At 37.5% G+C, this 18395-nt stretch overlaps 1 protein-coding gene across 2 annotated transcripts; it reads left to right on the top strand.

The window, feature by feature from the left end:
* The first annotated feature begins 8 nt into the window (after window positions 1–8).
* PTCD2 (pentatricopeptide repeat domain 2) lies at window positions 9–17623 on the top strand. Of its 2 annotated transcripts, none has more exons than XM_041426921.1 (10): window positions 9–133; window positions 2542–2634; window positions 4919–5048; window positions 5815–5932; window positions 7226–7304; window positions 8644–8735; window positions 11489–11602; window positions 13032–13106; window positions 13846–13959; window positions 15339–17623. In XM_041426921.1, exons 1-10 carry the CDS (start codon window positions 28–30, stop codon window positions 15558–15560), a joined length of 1143 nt encoding a protein of 380 aa, XP_041282855.1. In that variant the 5' UTR covers window positions 9–27; the 3' UTR covers window positions 15561–17623. The 2 variants fall into 2 exon arrangements, with proteins under 2 accessions (XP_041282855.1, XP_041282857.1); XM_041426923.1 differs by lacking the exon at window positions 9–133 and adding an exon at window positions 186–580.
* The last annotated feature ends 772 nt before the right edge of the window (window positions 17624–18395 follow it).

An 18395-nucleotide genomic window follows, 5' to 3' on the forward strand; every position in this document is an offset into this window, starting at 1 on the left:
CGCCCCGCCCCGCGGGCTCGCAGGGAGATGGCGGTGGTGCTGACGGGCGGCTCCGGGCGGGCGGCGCGGGAGGCGGCGCGGCGCTCGGCAGTCCGCCCGCCTGCCCCGGGCGGCTGGGGCTGCGCGCCCGCAGGTACCGCGGCTTGTGCGGGGGGGGTGGTGGGCGCCGGGATGCCCGCTGTCTGCGGAGCTACCGGAGTACTGCGGCTCCCGGCAGGCCCGCCCGCCGCTGCCAGCTGTGTGCCTGACGGGAGCTGTAGTTCTTGTGCGGATACCTCGCTCGGCGCGGGGTGTTGTGGCGGGGAGCGCCGCGGATTGTGCTGCGGTGGACAGGCCGAGCTGGCTCGGCAGAGGTGCCGTGCGGGGAGAAAAGGCGTCACAGAATCGGTGAAGCAATCACATAGTGGCCTGGGTTGGAAGGGACCTTAAATATCATCCTCTGCGAACCCCGTGCCGTGGGGACACCTTCCACTGGACTGCATTGCTCAGAGCCCCATCCAGCCTGGCCCTGAGCATGTCCAGGAAGGCTAGATCCACAGCTTCTGTGAGCAACTTATTCTGCTGTCTCACCACTCTCCCAGTAAGGAATTTCTTCTTTATATCTTACCTAAACCTATTCTCTAATCGAAGCCTTTGACTCCATTGGAAGGCCATTCCCACGTGTCCTAGTACTACAAGCCCTTGTGCATGTTGCACTCCAGCTTTCTTGCAGGCCCCACAGAAAGGCTGCAGTAAGGTCAGGGGGTCAGTGTTAGTCAGCTTATTCCCTGCTTGCTACTGTCAGGATATGACATTAAAAAATAAACAAGCAAATAAACATGAAGCTTCATAAATGTGTATCTGTTCTGGGAGAGTGACAGCCTTATCCAGATCCTGGGATTCAGAGATAAGGAAAAAGTGGCACATGGAAAAGAAGTGTGGCAGAGGGCTTCCCAGCCTAGGCCCTGACAGGGCTCCTGTCCTGCTGTGCCAGCAGTGCTGAAAGTTTCGCTCGGGTTACGCCTATGTTATACCCCTGAGAGACATGGAGACCCCTCTCTCTGAGTGGTGTTCTACCCATCCGCTTCAGGGACTGACTGGCTGTTTACAGGGTTGCAGTGTGCCTGACACTAAGCAGTTTGGTTGGTTGAGTTCTCTGAGATAATCTGGACTACCTGCACATGTCAGCTCTCATATCCATCTCCCGCCTTTTTCCTTGGCAGTCCCTTTGGTTTTGAAACATTTCTGTAATACTGTAAGGTATGTGTCTAACAAAGAAAATTGAATTCAAGAAAGATAAAATTCTACTGCTCTAATCTCTCTATTGGCACTGGCCACTGAGAGTCCATGATGTGTGGTGCACTAGTCCCACCCCAGGCACCAGCATGATTGCTGCACCAGCTTTGGAGAGGCTCATAACAAGGATGATCTTTCAGTGCTAGACCAACAGAGGTCTGTGGGAGGGAAATGTCAGTGTAATACAGGTCAATTTCATGCTGAATAAAATGTATTTGTTTACCCATTGGAACTGTTTCAATTAAATTTAATGGATAAATGTGCCATTTAATGGATTTTTTTTCCTTCGGGTTTTATGAAGCATCTCATTATCATGCTTCACTTGCTTAGAAAACAAGTGTTTTTATTTACATGGCCAGTTACATTTTCCTAGGGATATGCAGAATGAGAATAAACAACCTAACTCAGTTCAATACTTGCTTTTGTGTTTTAATGGTTAGAATAATTCCTTATAAGCCAAAACCTTAAAATATTAGATTGTAATTAGATTGTAATTAACAGTGTAAGCTGTTATTGTGACTCTGTTACAAAGTCAGTAGCTGCAAATAAAAATCCTCTGGACACCTGTTTTTATGAGAGCAAAAACTTGTCAAATAGCTTTTGCATGATGCTTGTTTTAAAGCAGCTTGCGACACAGTACAGTTAAAGTCAGCACCCAAAGTTAACTTTGACATTCTAGACTCAGTGACTGTCTTACCTCTGATGTCTGTACTGCAGCAGAACATTACTAGGTCTCTGGAGTGTTACTACAATCCAAAGAATACACTTGTTGTTTTTATACATTAAAAAAATAAGCTTTTTGTGACTTCCTACTGCATTTGGAGCTTCCAGAATGTTTAATTTTATAGTAGCTAGGACAGCACTTGTGTGGTAAGCAAGCTGTCTCACTAGTGAATTGTGGAAAACAAAGGAAAACAAGACAAATCCTTATGAAAGTGTAAAGGAGGGAGCAGGAATTTTGTGCAGAATCTTCTTGTACCTTGGCTTGGTGGAGAGGAATGCAGCCTCTAGTTTTAGTTTTGCACATCCAATAACTAGATACTTCTTAGTCCTTGTACACATAAGCTCTGGAAAGCTGTGACACAATATTTTGGTTGTTTTGTCAGTGATGTGAGTAACTGCAGTTTTTGTAGTCTGTTTTTTAGTGTCCTGTCCCAGTGGTCTGGCATCACACAGTTGTCCATTATTCATACGTGCTAGGTTCCATACTATTAAATCATACAGTGTAACATAAAACTTGACCTTCCTCTTTTTTTCTTATGTCAGGGAAGCGGTATCTGCTAACAGAAGAAGATATAAAGTTACAAGAATTTCAGCAGATGAAAGTGGCGATTAGAAATGAGCTTCATGGCAATAAAGGTATACCATTTATTTCATAGTCACCACTTTAGCATGAGTCTTAGGAAACAAACAGCCAAAGTCATAATAATACGACACCAACTGACCTCATTTAAGGAAACAACTTATGTCTTCCTCTTGCAAATATTTTGTATTTAACATTATTGGAAGATCTGAGGCTTTGCAGAATGAAATGTAGTAGAAATGTAGTATTATGCTGTGTTGAGAATACGTGTTGAGAAGCTTTCATGTATGTAAGGTGTTTATACAATACCTGAAATGTTTGTGCCCTCGCTTTTCCAACCTTGTCAGATAGTCTAATAGAAAAAACTATTTCAATCTACAAACCTTGCTTGAAGTATAATTTCAGCACAGAAAGTTAATACAAAGCTAAATAGTTACCTTACTGTCCAGAAAAGGGCTTTCACAGTATTTTTTTTATTTTCTCCCTAAATTTTGTTAGCATATTTAATTTTTTTTGCCTGATGTGAGTTCTCAGTTGTACATCTGATTCTAAATGATATATGCTACTGAGAATATGAAAAATTAATTCATGTTTTCCAAATTAATGTAGGAGCAGGATCAGTGGATTTTTTGTGGTCTTGCCATGCTATTTAAAATGTATACAAATTCTTTTTTTTAAGAAACATAAGTATAAACATGAAGCTGCCCTTATTATTTAAAAAAGCGAGGTAAAACTCCTGGTTTGTCATGCATGGGTATGCTAGTGATACAAATTGACAGCTCTTCCAAAGGTTGTAGTTAATTTTAAGGCAAGAAGAGACAAACAATCAGATCTAGTGTTATATAAACCACTCTTCTGGGACAGAGAGGGAAGTAAAATAATCCTGATATTTTTTCTATATTAAATATAATTTAAATTGTGCAGTTGTGTGTCATAATATCATTATATTTTGCTGGGATAATTATATACTCATATTGTAATTTATTCATCCTGTACTTGAGAAACATTTAAATTTCTTCTGGGGGTCAATCATTTCTGCTAAAGTGGGTTAGTAGAAGCCAAATATTTCACTTTATAGGTCACAGTTGACCTTCTGGTTTTGTGCAAACTGAATCCTTTGAAAACTAATGAAAACATTGTTCCAAGCACCTATTTGTCTGTATGTGTGTGTGGTTTCTGTATTGAGTGTTTAATGTTATATTTGAAAGTTGAAAAGAACTATGGCTAGTAATAAACTTTATTTAGAAAATTTAGGAAAAAGCAGTAATAACTGTTATACAAAATACATAATGCCTATTAATTATTGTTGTTATGAGGCAAGTATTAACTACAATTGTTTTACTGTAGTTACAATAGTTACACTATTAGCTACAGCAGTTATTCAGTTAGCTAAAATACTGTAAAAACAGTTCAGATGCCAATTATTTTTTAAATTCCTGCACACCTTTGAACACATCACAGCCATTATATGTGCATACTTGTACATATGCATTCGTCTGGCTTCACAGGCTTCAATTCTACACCTCGGTCTTGAGTAAGGACTTGTATTTGCATGTTGCCACAGATGTGTATTAAGTAACTGTACACATTGTTCTCTGGGGTGCCTACTTTGCACCCTTGTGCAGGTTACTAGCTTGGGAACAGCAGTGACCCAGCAACTGCTGCAAAGGAGTTCATTTCCCAGCCCAAGATGCTGGCAGCACCATGAGAGGAATGGAGATGCTAGGTGGTACATGTGATTTTAATCTTGCGTATATCTGAGTCAGAGGCTTGAAATTACCAACCGAAGGACTAGTCTTTCTGCTTGCTTTGTCATAGGAAAATGTGCTGGATAGAGAACCCTCTCTTTTAGAGTAGAGGGGTAACAACTCCAAATTTATGGCTATTGAAAGAAATAGGTAGATTATGTATGAAAGTCTTTGTGTGTTCATCCTTCAGCTGTGAAGGAATTTAAGTCTTTTGTCTGAACAGTATTGAGTGGAAGTTCTTATGGTCATTTGAATGCTGAGTGGAAACGGTTTTGTTTGCTTGCTTGCCTTGTAGAAAAATAACATAAAATGTCACAAAACTTTGTTCCTTGTTAAAACTTTTGCATTACCTGATATGCTCCATAACATATGTAGTGGAATTAATCACAGTAAGCATCTTCTTGGTTTTCTAAGTCTGACATGACTTCATGGGGACATATTGGGATGCTTGTTTGTTAGAAGTTTTATGTAGTTTTCTTGATGAAAAAAACAAAAGTTCTGCTTCATTGAGTCTCCATGTTTCAGGTAGTAAGTATGTAACACAGGTAATGGAATTGTCTATAGACTGCTGCTGTATGTGTTTTATTTTCAGATCAGTATTTTAAAAACATTGAAGAAAAACTAAAGAAAAATGGAATCATTCTCAGAAATGAATTAAAAAAATTGCTGCATTTATGTCAGAATTCATCTGATGTGGAACTAGCCAGAAAAATTATTTACAGGTATTTTTAACAATCCAGGTAACACTCTTTTCTGTCTTTATCTTTTTGCTTTTATTAGATCATCCCCAGGCTATATCTGCAGGTGGGGCCTTGTCCTAATTGCAATATGCATAGTTAATCCCTTATTTTAAGGCTGTTTTTTTCTTTAGATACTTTGAATCTTCCAACCCATTAGAGACTCTCAAGTCAAAGGAGGGTTAAGCTATGGGAGCAAAGTGGTGTCCTACAGTATGGTCCTACAGTAAAATTATCCCACAGCTGCGAGGCAGAGGTGTTCTGGGCCATTCCAGCCAAGACATGCCTGGTTATAAACTGGCCTGCAACCAGTAGTCAGTAGCAGAAGGTTTTGTGAATGGAAACTTTCCCAGCAGGTATGATGTAGGGACTACAAGGAAAAAAAATGAAATGCTTTATCTTTTTGTTGAGCTACTGCTGCTAAAATAAACTGCTGCAACTTCCTTTGCTGTTGTTCCGTGAAGAGAAGGTAAAGTAGCTCAGAATTTTCAAGGCAGAGACCCATTCTATTATTTAGTCAATGAAGGTTACTTTATTGGTAATAAAAGAGATTATTTATTACCAGTTAATTTGTTTGTTTGATCAAGGCAATAATATTCCTTAAAATTTATTTCCTGTTATCTATGTATCTTTGGCTGATGCAGCTAGGTGCCTCAGTCATTGCACCTACAGATCTTGCTGTCTGTTTAAAGCTGTTCTCCCTTGGCAAATTCCATGCCCTGTGTGATTAATTTTTTAATCTTTCCCATAGGTACCATGAACAGAATAGAATCACAGCCTTACATAATTTTAAATTTGGGCCACTCTTTATGAGGCTGTGTTATGAGCTAGATCTTGAAAGACCTGCAATAGAACTTATCAAAGATCAGGTAATTCCCCTGTATATATATTAAACATTTGTTGTTCTTATTATTAGTCAGATATGAGCAATGGTATGCTACATATGAGCCTTGCATGAGCTGATAGACTTGAAAATGAGTTGCAGTAACAAAGATGTCTATGACATTAATGGGGGTGTATAGATCACATGGTTTTGGGTTTTTTTTTATTTTAGCACAGTAATTAAAAGGAAAGTAAATGTTAGTTTGATTGGTAACTTTATTTCTGCATCATTTGAATAAAAATTGAATAAAAAGTATTGATGAAAGAATAATTACTTAAATGAATACAGCTGATGCATGTTTCCCTGCATCCTGTGTTGCATTAAATCATTCTTGGAAATGAGCACTTGTAAGTTTTTCTGTGGTAGTTCTCTGAAATTCCTTGGATTACTTGCACCAACAGGTTCACCGTGTTGCTCTGTACTTCAGTGTCTCTCTGAGCACTATAGAGGTGGTATGATACTCATCAGCTCAGGAATTTGGCCGTTTTAGTGCTGAAGAAACTGAAGGACTTGTTTCTGAACATTTCTAAAATTCTCTGTGTGCTATTATGGCAAGACAATAATCAGGCCCAGTGTGTGTAGTAATGTTGTGACTTCAAAAATCTCTGGCAGCCAATGAAAATCTCGCTGATATTAATTCATTAAGGCATGAGATATGTCTAGCCAGAAATGGGAGAAGTCTTGCTATTATTCTTAATTTAATTGAGATCTGTATCATTAAGACAGGAACTGCTGTACTTATAATACTGGTGCATACAGGTACAGTACCACTTCTCCAGATTCTGCTGCAGAAACTCAACATTTCTGATATATTTTGTTTATTCCCAACACACAGTGTTTAGTGTCCTAAAATTTAATTCCTCTCTCTTCTGATACTCTTACCATCATCACTCATGCTCTTGTGCTGATCATTTGATGTTGTGATTAGCAAAAAATTAATTCAATTTCATGGTGCTGGTACTTCATTCCAAAAGATGCTGTTTGTCAGCTACAAACTGTCAGTGACTTCTGCTTCCTTTGACTTAGAGGTCATTAAAAAAACAGGATAGTGGACTCTCTGGGAAATTTTTGTTTAATTTTAGTGAGCTTTTGACCATAATGACTTACTGGTATTTTAGACATCATTTGACAGAGAGACAGACAGTCAAGGAACCCAGAGTGTTAAATGCTGAGCTTGTAAAGATCAGACTTATTCCAGTAGGAAGACCTGTTAAATGCTGTGCGCAATAAGACTCTTCACTGTCCTGATTTTTTTATGCTTGCTCTATTTCCTCTCCAGAATTTGCATGGTTTTTTCTCAGACAGTACATCATTCCATATTTTGATGACTATGTTGTTTAAAAAGGGCCATTTTGAAAGTAAGTACTGTATTTGCTAAGGCAAATTAATTTTGGGGAAGATGCTTCTCACTGTAGTTGGTGCATGTGTGTATATATTTATATGTATTGGCTGATTTGCTATGGTTTTAGATGGCCAAACATCATATAAATAACTGTGGATTTGAATGTGTTGCACTGTAGTGTAACACAAATGGAAGGGTCTATTTGTTTCACGCTCCCCACAGAATTCTTGCCATTCAAGTTCCACAGAACTGTTGTTATCCAAGAGGGTTTTCCCACAAACCCTCTTCACTGACTGTTTCTTTTCTTTGTTTCGTAATTTCCCATAGCATTTTTTCTTCCCTATTCAAAACCTGGTTTAAGTGAGCTTTGGAATGTTAATTTCCTCAATGATTTTTTTCTTCCTTCTACATTTGTGTCAGAGCAAGGAAGACTACCTTTTTACTTGTATTCTCTCTCAGAGTGGCTACTGCAATGTAGAAGTCCAATGCTTCAAATCAGTTTGACCCTGTATGTAGACAAGGAGAAATCATGTGACCTAAATTAAAAGACTTCCCATGAGAGCACCTTAAAGCTTTTCAAGCAAATCCCTTTATTTGATATTTGTTGAACACATAACAGCTGGTCTCCTAACATTTGGCAAATTTGAGTCCAGCAGTTGTCCTAAAAGTTGTGACTGGGCCACTGTAAAAGAAACCTAGATCAGCATCTAAATGCAGAACCAGAGGACACAGTCTTAAGCTGCTCCAAGGGAAATACAGGTTGGATACTAGGAAAAAGTTTTTTACAGAATGGGTGGTAAAGTATTGGAATGGTTTGCCCGAGGAGGTGGTGGAGTCACCATACCTGGATAGGTTTAAAAAATGATTTGATGTGGCACTTGATGCCATGGTCTAGTTGAGGTCTTAGGGCTGGGTTGGACTCTATGATCTTGAAGGTCTCTTCCAACCTAATGATTCTGTAGTCCTGTGATTCAGCGTTGTGAAATGGACCATGTGAGTTAATGAGAAGATGCTATGTAGTTGGCCTACAGTGGTGGAAGCTTTCTGGGCAGTTAGGAACAATGAGGGTGGTTTTTTCAAATATATAGAATTTAGTTTTAGATTTTCACATAAAAATAATAGAGGAATAAGGCCATGTGCTAGTGTAAACTGAAAACCTCCTTGCTATGTTGAAAGAGATCCAAATGACCATGCATTAAACTTCTTGAATTTTTTAAATAACAGATTTCAGTTTGCATTCGTATTTTCAAATAAAATTATTAAACTCATACCTTTTTGACTTGTTTCTTCTTTTCAGTTATGAGAGATACAGTCTTAAATTTATGAAGTCAGTAACACTAATATATTTTTGATAGGTGCTCTGGAAGTTCTGGTTGAAATGAAAAAACAAGGTATACCTTTCAGCAAAGAAACCTATCTACTTGCGGTTGCAATATGCTATAAATTGGTAAGTATTATGAATGAAGAAGTGTTTGAAATGCCTGTTCTCTTTCTCTTCCTTTTTTTTTTACTTTAAATTTTGGACTTTTTGGGTTTCCATATTTTCCCTGTCATAATTTTGTATCTAGTGCAAGTATTTTAAACTTACATATAGTCCCTAAGGTGCTTCATTGTACATGATATGGTGCACATACATTTGTTTCCCATACAAACTAATGTGACAAAACAAATCTCTAAAAGGTTGCATGGACATGAGCATTAAGAAACGAATTTAAAACAAAGCCTTTGATTACCTTAGAGTATTCTTTCTCTGTGATGTTTACATCTCTTAAGACAATACGCTGTGCTTCAGCCTCAGTATTGGTTTTATAGTCTCGTTTCCTTAAGGCATATACATGATATGTTCTATTTGCCAGACATCCCCCATCCATTTCTCCCCTCCCCCTACAAGCAGTCTTGTAATTTCATTTCTGTAATTGTACACAAATTTGACAAGGAATAGAATCGTAATCTGTTCCCTACATGCCTGATGAAAATGGACAGCTGAATGGAGAAAAGAAGTGTAAATGAATGTCTTCAGATAAACAGACAACCCCTTGAACTTACCTGTACATTTAGCTCAAAGAAAAAGAGCATGAGCGTGGTAAGAAACTAGAATACGTCAGTTCTATTGGTGTTTTCTTAGAACTGTTTCCCTTTCATAGCAAAGTGAGATCCCAGAACTTTTTTATTTTGATCTTCCTCTCCAAATTTGAGTCAGTTCTGCAATGCCCTCTTCCAGACCCATCTGTGCGTCAGGGTTTTGAAATTGTAATGTGAACCTTTCCCAAACTCATTTGGAAACTCTTCTTCCGTTTTCTCATCTTTTATAAAGATACTAGCTGGAGAAAAAAAATTATACCGCTAGACTAAACTTCCTCAGGTTTCTTAGTTAACCATACAATGAAACTGAGTGCATTTGTGATAACAAAGAGATAGCTTAAAATGGTACCTCAGTAAGCAGTAAGTTACATGGTTTTTCTGAAATTCTTAGTTCCAATGAATTAAGCTGCCTTTAGGTCTGCTGTAGCCTCTTTCCTGAAATGTTTACAAGTTTTTCTAACATGTCCTGCAATTAGAATGCTGGGATCCAAGGTATGTGCAGCAGGAGTAGGTTCCCAAGGCTTCTTTTTCCTCTACTTCTGGCCCTACATATATTTTCAATAGAGAATCTGGCCCATTATTACTATTGATGAAAAGAGAGGGGGAGATGATTCTACAGTGTCACCTGGTTGGGTTGAATAGTCGCAATACATTTGTGGGGCTTTTTCACTAATATAAAATGCTAGCAGTGGGGAAGTAAGCTGTAGTAACCCTTTATTCACTAAATAGGATTAGGTGGTGCTCTTTTAAAAGTTTAATCTATTGGCTTATCTCTTAGGAGGAGGAGGAGAAAATGAGCAGCTCAAACTTGCTTTTTCTCGTGACACAAGATAAGACGTGTCAGAAAAAGTCTTGAAATTAAGTATCTTCAAGATGTAGTACTCATATAATAGAAATAACGGTACTGGTATCATTAAAAGCTTTGCTGGATTTTTACCATTCTTGCTTTCTTTTGAATAACCTTGCCAGAGATCAGTAGAGAAAAATGTACAAGGCTTAAACTCAGATTATTTCCAGTGAATAAACAAAGGAATTAATGTTTAATCTTTGCACAAAGGTAGTTTTGAGGTCAACCACTTCTGGGTTGCTTTAAGTCTGTGTATATTGCCATACTCTGAGGTAACAGATGGTCTTGTCTTCAGTGCAGGAAAGAGCTATGGGCCTTTTGATGATAACAAACTATTTATATAATAATAATCAATCTTCTGGTGGTCAAAATGTTTCTGAATTTTCAAGGAACATATTTTAAACCATATTTTGCAGGAATGACACTTTGAATGCTAGGAACAGAAATCAGCACCAAATCTGAGGACTCTTATCAATATTGGCGGTACCCATTGTTACAAAACCTTCCTGCTGCCAGCTTTTAGGTTTGACAGATACTATTTTGTTTGGGGTCCAGTCAGTTCCACTTGTGATTTCCAGTGTGAGCAGCACTGGTTTGGAGAGTTGATAGTTTCAGAAGCAGCACACAGCTAAACTCATTGCCTTTTAGTATCGCCTGTTGAAAATTCCCAACAATAATGAAAGCCTTCTCTGTTGGAAAAAAGCAGATTTCTTAAGCTGTAATATTAGAATATATATTTTGTAAGCATTTTCCATTAATTAATCCTTAAGAGAGGCTAAAAATGTCTGAATGTTCAAATTCACATGTACACAGATTTCTTTAGTGGAATGGTACTTAATAGTTCAAAGCTTAAAAAATGTTGATTTTCAGTAACTATCTAATGTAGCTTTTATAATAAAGTAACAACAAAAATTAATCTTCCTTCCTGATTTAGAAATTATTTGAAAGTGAAAATGAAAATGTCTGTTTGTTTAGGATACTGATCTGTTGCAGAAGCTCAAGTAGTTAGGGCAAGGTGTAGTTGTACAAGTAATAGAAGTTATTTATACCCTCCTGTGACCTCTGTCACTTCAAATATTATATTTTTATAATATTTGTATTTCTCAAAAAGAGCTTCACAGAATCTGCTTGGTTGGGTTCAGATACATATTGCTGTTGTGATTGTACAGTATGTTGACTTCTGACTACCTTCTGAATATGATTGTAGGTGCTTATACTCCTTTCAAGTAACCAGAATAACAAGCACAACTTCCTCTGATATTTCTGTGCAGGACAACCCAGAGTCTTCCAAAATCTCTGTGAGACTGCTTGAAGAAGCACAGCTAAAAGGTGACATGTTACCACTGCGAGCATACTGCTTTGCAATGGCAACTGCTCTCAAGCAGGTGTGGTCTCTTTGTTTTCAGTTGTGCCTGGGTCTCTGTAGAGAGAGAGAAATACTCTCTAGTTTGGTTCTAGATGGATGGTGAAAGGAAGCTAACGTGTAGAAAGCCTAACTATGTAATAGCTTCAAGTATTGGAACTTTTAGGCTCCTGAAATAGTAGGATTATAGACAATGTTCACACAAATTGAATATGGAAGTTTCTAACTCTCAACATGTCTTGAGTCTAATGCATGTGTATTTTGTAACAATGCTATCTAGAACATTAAAAAATTATAGAGTTAGGCCTACAGGTTAGGTGTCACCATGGATCTAGTCCTGCAGATATTGCTACTTAGTGGTAATTTCCGTTAAATAGAATTAAAATGATAGTTTAAAGTATTTGCGCACTCATCTCTTTTAAATGTTTGTCTTGGGAGGCAGACTCAAAGGTTTTGGTATGTATTTCACTGCTGCCAGGGAGGTGGAATTTCTCCACAATATGTTTCTGCCTGTGGAGGTTTTGTTTTATCTCATATGCCTAAGTACTGGTGTGAAGAGGCTCTGACACAGCACAGGGGGAAAAGTAGAGCAGGAGCATAACTATTAGGAAATTCTAAAATTTGGAATAAAGTTTGGATTTCCTCTGCCATTAATTTGTGTGTGCAGGTTGGGTATGTCCTGAACCTTCTCTGTTTCATGTTAAAATGGAGGTTAGAGACGCTGGAAGTGCTACAAATTTAATCTTACTCACAAATTTGGATGAATGGAGTAGAATTTTTAAAAGTTTCTATGCACTCTGTGGTCTTTTTCACTCTGTCTGTGTGAATGGAAAAATAGCATCATTGAAATAAATTTATTCATGTCTGCAATGGCATGATAAAATTCTTGTTTTGCAAATGGAATAATTCTCCACATTATATTTAATTGTTCTTTAAGCTGAATGAATTTTGACAGCACTCCTTGATGTAAGAAAGATGTTTCTTGATTCCAAGTAACATTGCTTGGTCTGGTAAATGTCAGTGTAACATTTAATGTCTATTCAAATCAATTGGTGACTTAGATACAGTATTGTAAATATGTATGTCCAAAATGTTAGAAGGGCTGGACAGGATAAATACACAGAGTAATATATGCTGCAATTCATTATTCTGACATGTGTTGAGCTGAGCATGTGTGTAAACTTTCCACCTCTTAGGTGATCTCATGCTCGAAGGTGGTTACATGTGACAGACACACACAGTACTAAAGAGTCAGATGGCATGGGAACTCCAGCATGGGGTATTCCTTTTGCAGGCTGGGGGCTGTTTGGTGTCAGTGGGTCTTGGTAAAAGGTTCTAGATGCTGCATTATAATTTACTGAAGAGTTGTGAAGGACTGTTGTTTTTCTTTCATTGTGCAAGTTTCTGACACATGTATGACTATTTTTGTATTATTTATGATTCCTTCCCAGAACGATGTAGCACAAGCCAAATTTTACTGTTCCCAGATAATGAGAACAGAGAACAAACTATACAATAATCTTAAAGTAAGTATGCTTGCCTTATATTAAAATCTTGCAGAGTATGCTACACTGGCCAATAAACTCCCAGTGCAAAGTAACAGAAGACCAGCCTCTTTCTAGCACAGGCATGTGTTGGTAGTGTTGCTGAGCTTGTTTTTGAGCCAACAGACAATTTGTGTCAGTTGGATGCCTTACATTCTGAGCTGTTAACAATCTCCACCCGCTTTCTAAAACCACTTCCTGCCATAGGTGGGAATGTAAAGTAGACCAATCCTACATCTGTGAGCATAGACCGATGAACAATTTATAGCTATGATTTTTGCTTTCTAGCTCCAAAAGATTTTAAAAACCTAGCTCCAAGTAAATGCTCTGCCCACTTCAGGCCTCCTTCAGCTCTGCACACCATGTCCACATGTGTACATGCAACAGTTTTTTCTTTAGTTGTGCAGTCTATAAGCTGAGAGAAAGTCTGCATGTGCCGTGTAAGTGACCTCTAAACTATGGTAAAAACCACTTTATTCAAGAGCAAATAGTGCAGCTCCATCCGAGGAGCTCTGCCTCAAGCCTCAACCTTCCTTTCCAGGTCCCCAAACATTTGAAGAAATTGATCATTCCATCTTTTTCTTTGGATTTTTCTCAGTGCACTGTCTGGAAATGTATTTTGTCCTGCTTTGCTTCATGTCTTCCTCAAACACTTGTGTAAAAATTTGCATTCTTATGATATGTACTGTTTGTGTGGTGTGTTTTTTATTTTAATTTTAAGGTCCTCGTCCAGCTTAGATCTGGTTTGCTAAAAGAAGTTATAAATACATTAGAGGCAGCAGTGGAAGTAGATACACCTCTCTTTGTGAAAAGAACTGAGTTTTCTGAGCAGGTGGTAAGTATACAGTGATGAGAGAAGGTTCATGGTACTGGGCTGAGCCATGACAGTGGTGGTTCACATACAGAATTTCAGGTTGAGTTTGCCCTGCTCTAGTTGTTTGGGTTCTGGTGCATTCCAAGGCCAAAGCAGCTGGCTGGCTTCCTCTGCTCTTGGACAAAACACTTATCTGAAGCAAACTTTTCTGTTTACTTCGTTTTTTATTTCAGATCTTGCTTCTAGAAGCTCATAGTTCATCTGAATGTAGGTGACACTTTCCCTAGTGGCGTTAAATGATTTAATCCCTTGCCTCCTGTGCTATTTTCATTTCATAGGAAATGAGAATAAAGTTTCTGGTAACAGTGATATTGCTAAGTTGTTAACATATGAAAGACCTATGATGCTATACAGGGAAGTGTTATATAGGAAATAGTAGCTCTTGCTATTTAACAATATTTTACTGTGAAAACTGGTTTTACAGCCTTCAACAATAAGGTTTCCTTCAGAACACATATGAAGCCCCTCTCAGTTTGTCAGCATTTCTGCTGCTTTTCCTGAAGCTTTTTATTACATTATTTTGGATATGCCTATAGAACAAGACATTTAAGACTGTGTTAATAATTAAATACTTAGTCTTTCACTGCTGCCTATTAAACAAAATTAATAACTAATATGCAAAATAGTAAATATTAGGAGAAGGGGAGGGCAAACCTTTCAAAATATAGCCCATATATATTAACTGCTGTGTTGAAAAGAAATTCTTTAAGCAGCATTTTGTTTTGTACAGTTGTTGCAATAAACATGTGTTAGTGTTGTATTTTGACTTTGTTTGGGAAATTTTTAGCTGCCAAAAGAAGACTAAGCATTAGTCCTAGCTGTCCTCTTCCACAAGAGTTTATTGATAATAAAATTTTTTAAGGAATTTGCCTAACACTTGAGCTCATACTCTTGTGTATGACAAACAGAACTTCTCAGTCTTCTATAGTCTGAATTTTATGAATTTGTACTGTACTGCGTATTTACAAAGATACATCATAATAATTAAAATTGTGCTGATCTGGAAAGTAGATTCCAGGAAGCAATTATGTTTCCTGGATTTAAATAGAAAATAATTGTGTTTCTCTGTACCAGGCCTGAAAATAGGATTGTACGACTCTGAGGAAGCTTTAAATCTAATAAACTCTCTTTAATAGATAACCAGTACCTTTCCACCATTTTGTGGTAATGCATAATGTACTTTCCATAAAATCCTCATCTTATGAGTCATTGCCTTAGCCACCTACCTTATACTGTGTACTTTCTTTTTTTACTATGAGTTGTTGCTTTTCTTCAGTGTGATGGTAGAATGAGAACTCCACTTGCTGAACTGTAACAATATGTCATTTTCTCTTCCTTAGCTGGCTGCAGTCAGGGAAAAGATGGAAGAGAGCCCTGACCTTTCTGTCAAATTAGGAAATATTTATACAAAACTACAAGCTTCAGGACAGATAACCATGTGCACGCTGGAAGACATGCTTTTCCATATTCCTAGTTCAAAGAAGACCACTGCAAAGCTTTTAAATCAAAAACAATTGGGCTGTCATGGTGCACCATTTTGGTCAAATCTGTTGTTAGGATAGCTCTGTATTTGATGCCAAACTGAACTGCTGATAGCATCTCTGATAATCCGGGTTCAAATAAAATGTCTTTTCCCTTTTTACACAGTGAGAGTTTTAAGTTGTTTGTATAAAATTTCATTTTAAATACAGATAATGTATCTTCCATGTTTCAATTTTGATCCGAAAATAAGGATCAACAATGCAACAGTGGGTATTTGTGTGTTGTTCAGAAATGAGAATGATAGAAAGGTTTGACTTTTTCCTTAGGCTTTTGTATCCGGATTTTCCTATGCTAAATATTCTGGAAGTGAGTGGATGGAAGTGAGCAAAGCAAGCAAAGTGGTATGAGTATCTGTCCTGACTTCTGTAGTTCATGAGAAGAAAACTTGGTCTTCATCACATTAAATGTTCTGACTGAAAGGATAGAGGAGGCAAGAGTCCAGATAAAAGGGCATGGAAGTGCTTGAAGTGTTAATTCAAAGTCTGTAGATCTCAAGAGAATCAGGGGGAAGCATGAATCTTTTGTTCACTTTCATATCTTTTTCTTCTAAAGAAATATATAGTATTTTTTTCCTCTCAACTGGGATCATGGAAATGCCATGGGAATTAGCATGGTGACCAAGTGGTTGTTTTCTCACTTGAAGGAGATTCCTGATCAAAAGTCACTCTCAGAGTAAGTGGCTACAAAAAATGCTTCCTTCTCTTTTTCTGATGTTAAGATTCCTAGGATAAGCCAGTCCTGATGCAAATTTGCAACTAAGTAATAAAAAGTTTTAGAGCAATTATGATCACATTTTTAGCTATATTTATGCCATCTGCATAGTTTACCCTATTTTTTTGATTGAAAAAAAAGTACAAAGAAGCTTTACTGTGTCCAACTTTAATGACTCTAGATCAAATGTGTTGGACTATATCAATAAAAAGTTGTTTGTGTCTGTGAATCCTGTGTACCCAAGAATGTGAACTCACTCACCATCCGGAATAGAAGGAATTGGAAACAGAGATGTCTTGGCTAACATTCATGTGCCTTTGGATGCCTTTACTTGTGAAATGATGAACACATTGATAAAAGAACCTGGCAGTCTTGTGAACAGAATACTAGGTGGAACTCAGCTTGATACATGCCAAGCTGGGCTGCATTATCTCTCCTCTGCCTTCTGTTTATTTATTTTGTCTCTGCCCCACTCAAGCAAAAGTCATAACTCAGAGTATATATTCCGTGAATAAATATCTGCATCTATGTCACTGAAGCCAGTGGGACACCGAAGAAACAAGAACTCATTAATGGTTCAAAACAAATGTGACTTCAGCCAGTGGGATGTTTCCTTCTGAAGCGCTAGCTCTGTAACTTATGTCTTTTGTCACAGTGTGTCTTGTCAATATTTAAAATGTGCAAAAACTGTTACAAAGTAGATGGAATTTCATGCAAGTGAAGAATAATATGAAGTGTGTATCGCACTTCTGTGAATTATGTGTACCCTTTTTTTGATTGGTGGCATAGACTAAAGTACTACATACATTAATCTAAAACCACAGCTATTAATTTTTCTGTAATATTGTGTAGTATGTAATTCCACATGTAGTTTCCCTTTGTTGAAAATTCTTTCAACATTTCCAATACTATGTGGTGGACCCTTTGGAAGTTCTCAGTCATTTCTCCACAAATAAATTTGATATGAGATTTGTAAAGGCTGCTTGCACTGTGGCATGGATTAATGGTAAAAAATTTAAAGGAATGAGTTACTGTTCAGTTTACTGTTTGTATGGACAGGAAAACTGTCTGGTGTCATCCAGTACAATTGGGACAACTGTTTGATGTTGAAAGTGTATAAATGTCGCGTTTTTAAAGGCCATCAAAAGACAGCTTAACCCATTTGGCTTTACATAGCAAATAAATAAAGTCAGTTCTGTTTAATTTCCTAACTTGGCACTTTAAAACTTGTATTAATTACAAGAAGTTGTTGCATCCTAGGACTGTGCGTGTGTGTTTGTTCATTCTAATCAGAATTGTTTAGCTTCCTAACCAAGGCTGTCCCCTACCTGCAACTGAAGTAATCATAACTTTTATTAAAATTGTCAAAATATTTGATGTTTTCCATGTTTTTTTCTCTTGACTACTTGTTTTCTCGAGGTTAGAGTTTTCTTGAGGTTTATTTGTAAGTTGACTTTTTAAAGAGAAATAACATCTTTGTCTTGAAAAAGAAAGGAGATGCACTTAACTAACAGTACTTCAGTAGAAAAGGAAAGCAGGGACTTAAGATTAAAGGATAGGTTCAAAGAAACATACACCAAATTCAGACAAATAAAATTAGAATGTTGACTGTTGCTCTAGAGGTGTGGTAGAAGACTGCTAACATTTTACCTTAGGGAAAAATAAAGCTGGGAGAAATAAGAAAATTCTAATATTTATGCAGCTGGTTTCCAGCGAAGTCTAATTTGTGTTACAAGTCTCAGAGCCTGTTATTTGGATAATCTTGGATTTGGGTGATTATTTATCAATTCATCTTTTGGTGTATCAAGATTCTAAGCACACTGACTTTCATGTTGAAGAGTCTTCAGTCTGGTGCTTAGTTGAGTGTACTTAGGTGATGTTGAATCCTGTTATCGCAGCACCCAAGATCAGGAACCCAAGCTTGTCTAAAGACAGGAAAATACTTAGGGGTTTTGCTGGATAATAGTGGCTGGAATGTCAAGAGCTGAGTTGATAGACAGCTCTCATGGAGATGGCCTCAGAAAATAGGATGAGCATTGTTACTGGAATTGATACTCAATTTTTATTAATGATGAACCTTCAACTCAAAGAGAAGTCAACATTCTTAAAATCAATTAACTTTTTTTTTAACAATCTGAAAAAAA

This window comes from Onychostruthus taczanowskii, unplaced genomic scaffold (genome assembly GCF_017590055.1).
Source record: "Onychostruthus taczanowskii isolate IOZ18803 unplaced genomic scaffold, ASM1759005v1 scaffold96, whole genome shotgun sequence".
Classification (NCBI taxonomy): Eukaryota; Metazoa; Chordata; class Aves; order Passeriformes; family Passeridae; genus Onychostruthus; species Onychostruthus taczanowskii.

Excerpts from the sequence above, each read along its gene's own strand:
- PTCD2 (XM_041426921.1), top strand. The coding sequence starts at position 28 with ATGGCGGTGGTGCTGACGGGCGGCTCCGGGCGGGCGGCGCGGGAGGCG. Across the intron at positions 5,049-5,814 it reads GCCAGAAAAATTATTTACAG|GTACCATGAACAGAATAGAA; the intron begins GTATTTTTAACA and ends TCTTTCCCATAG. Across the intron at positions 8,736-11,488 it reads TTGCAATATGCTATAAATTG|GACAACCCAGAGTCTTCCAA; the intron begins GTAAGTATTATG and ends ATTTCTGTGCAG.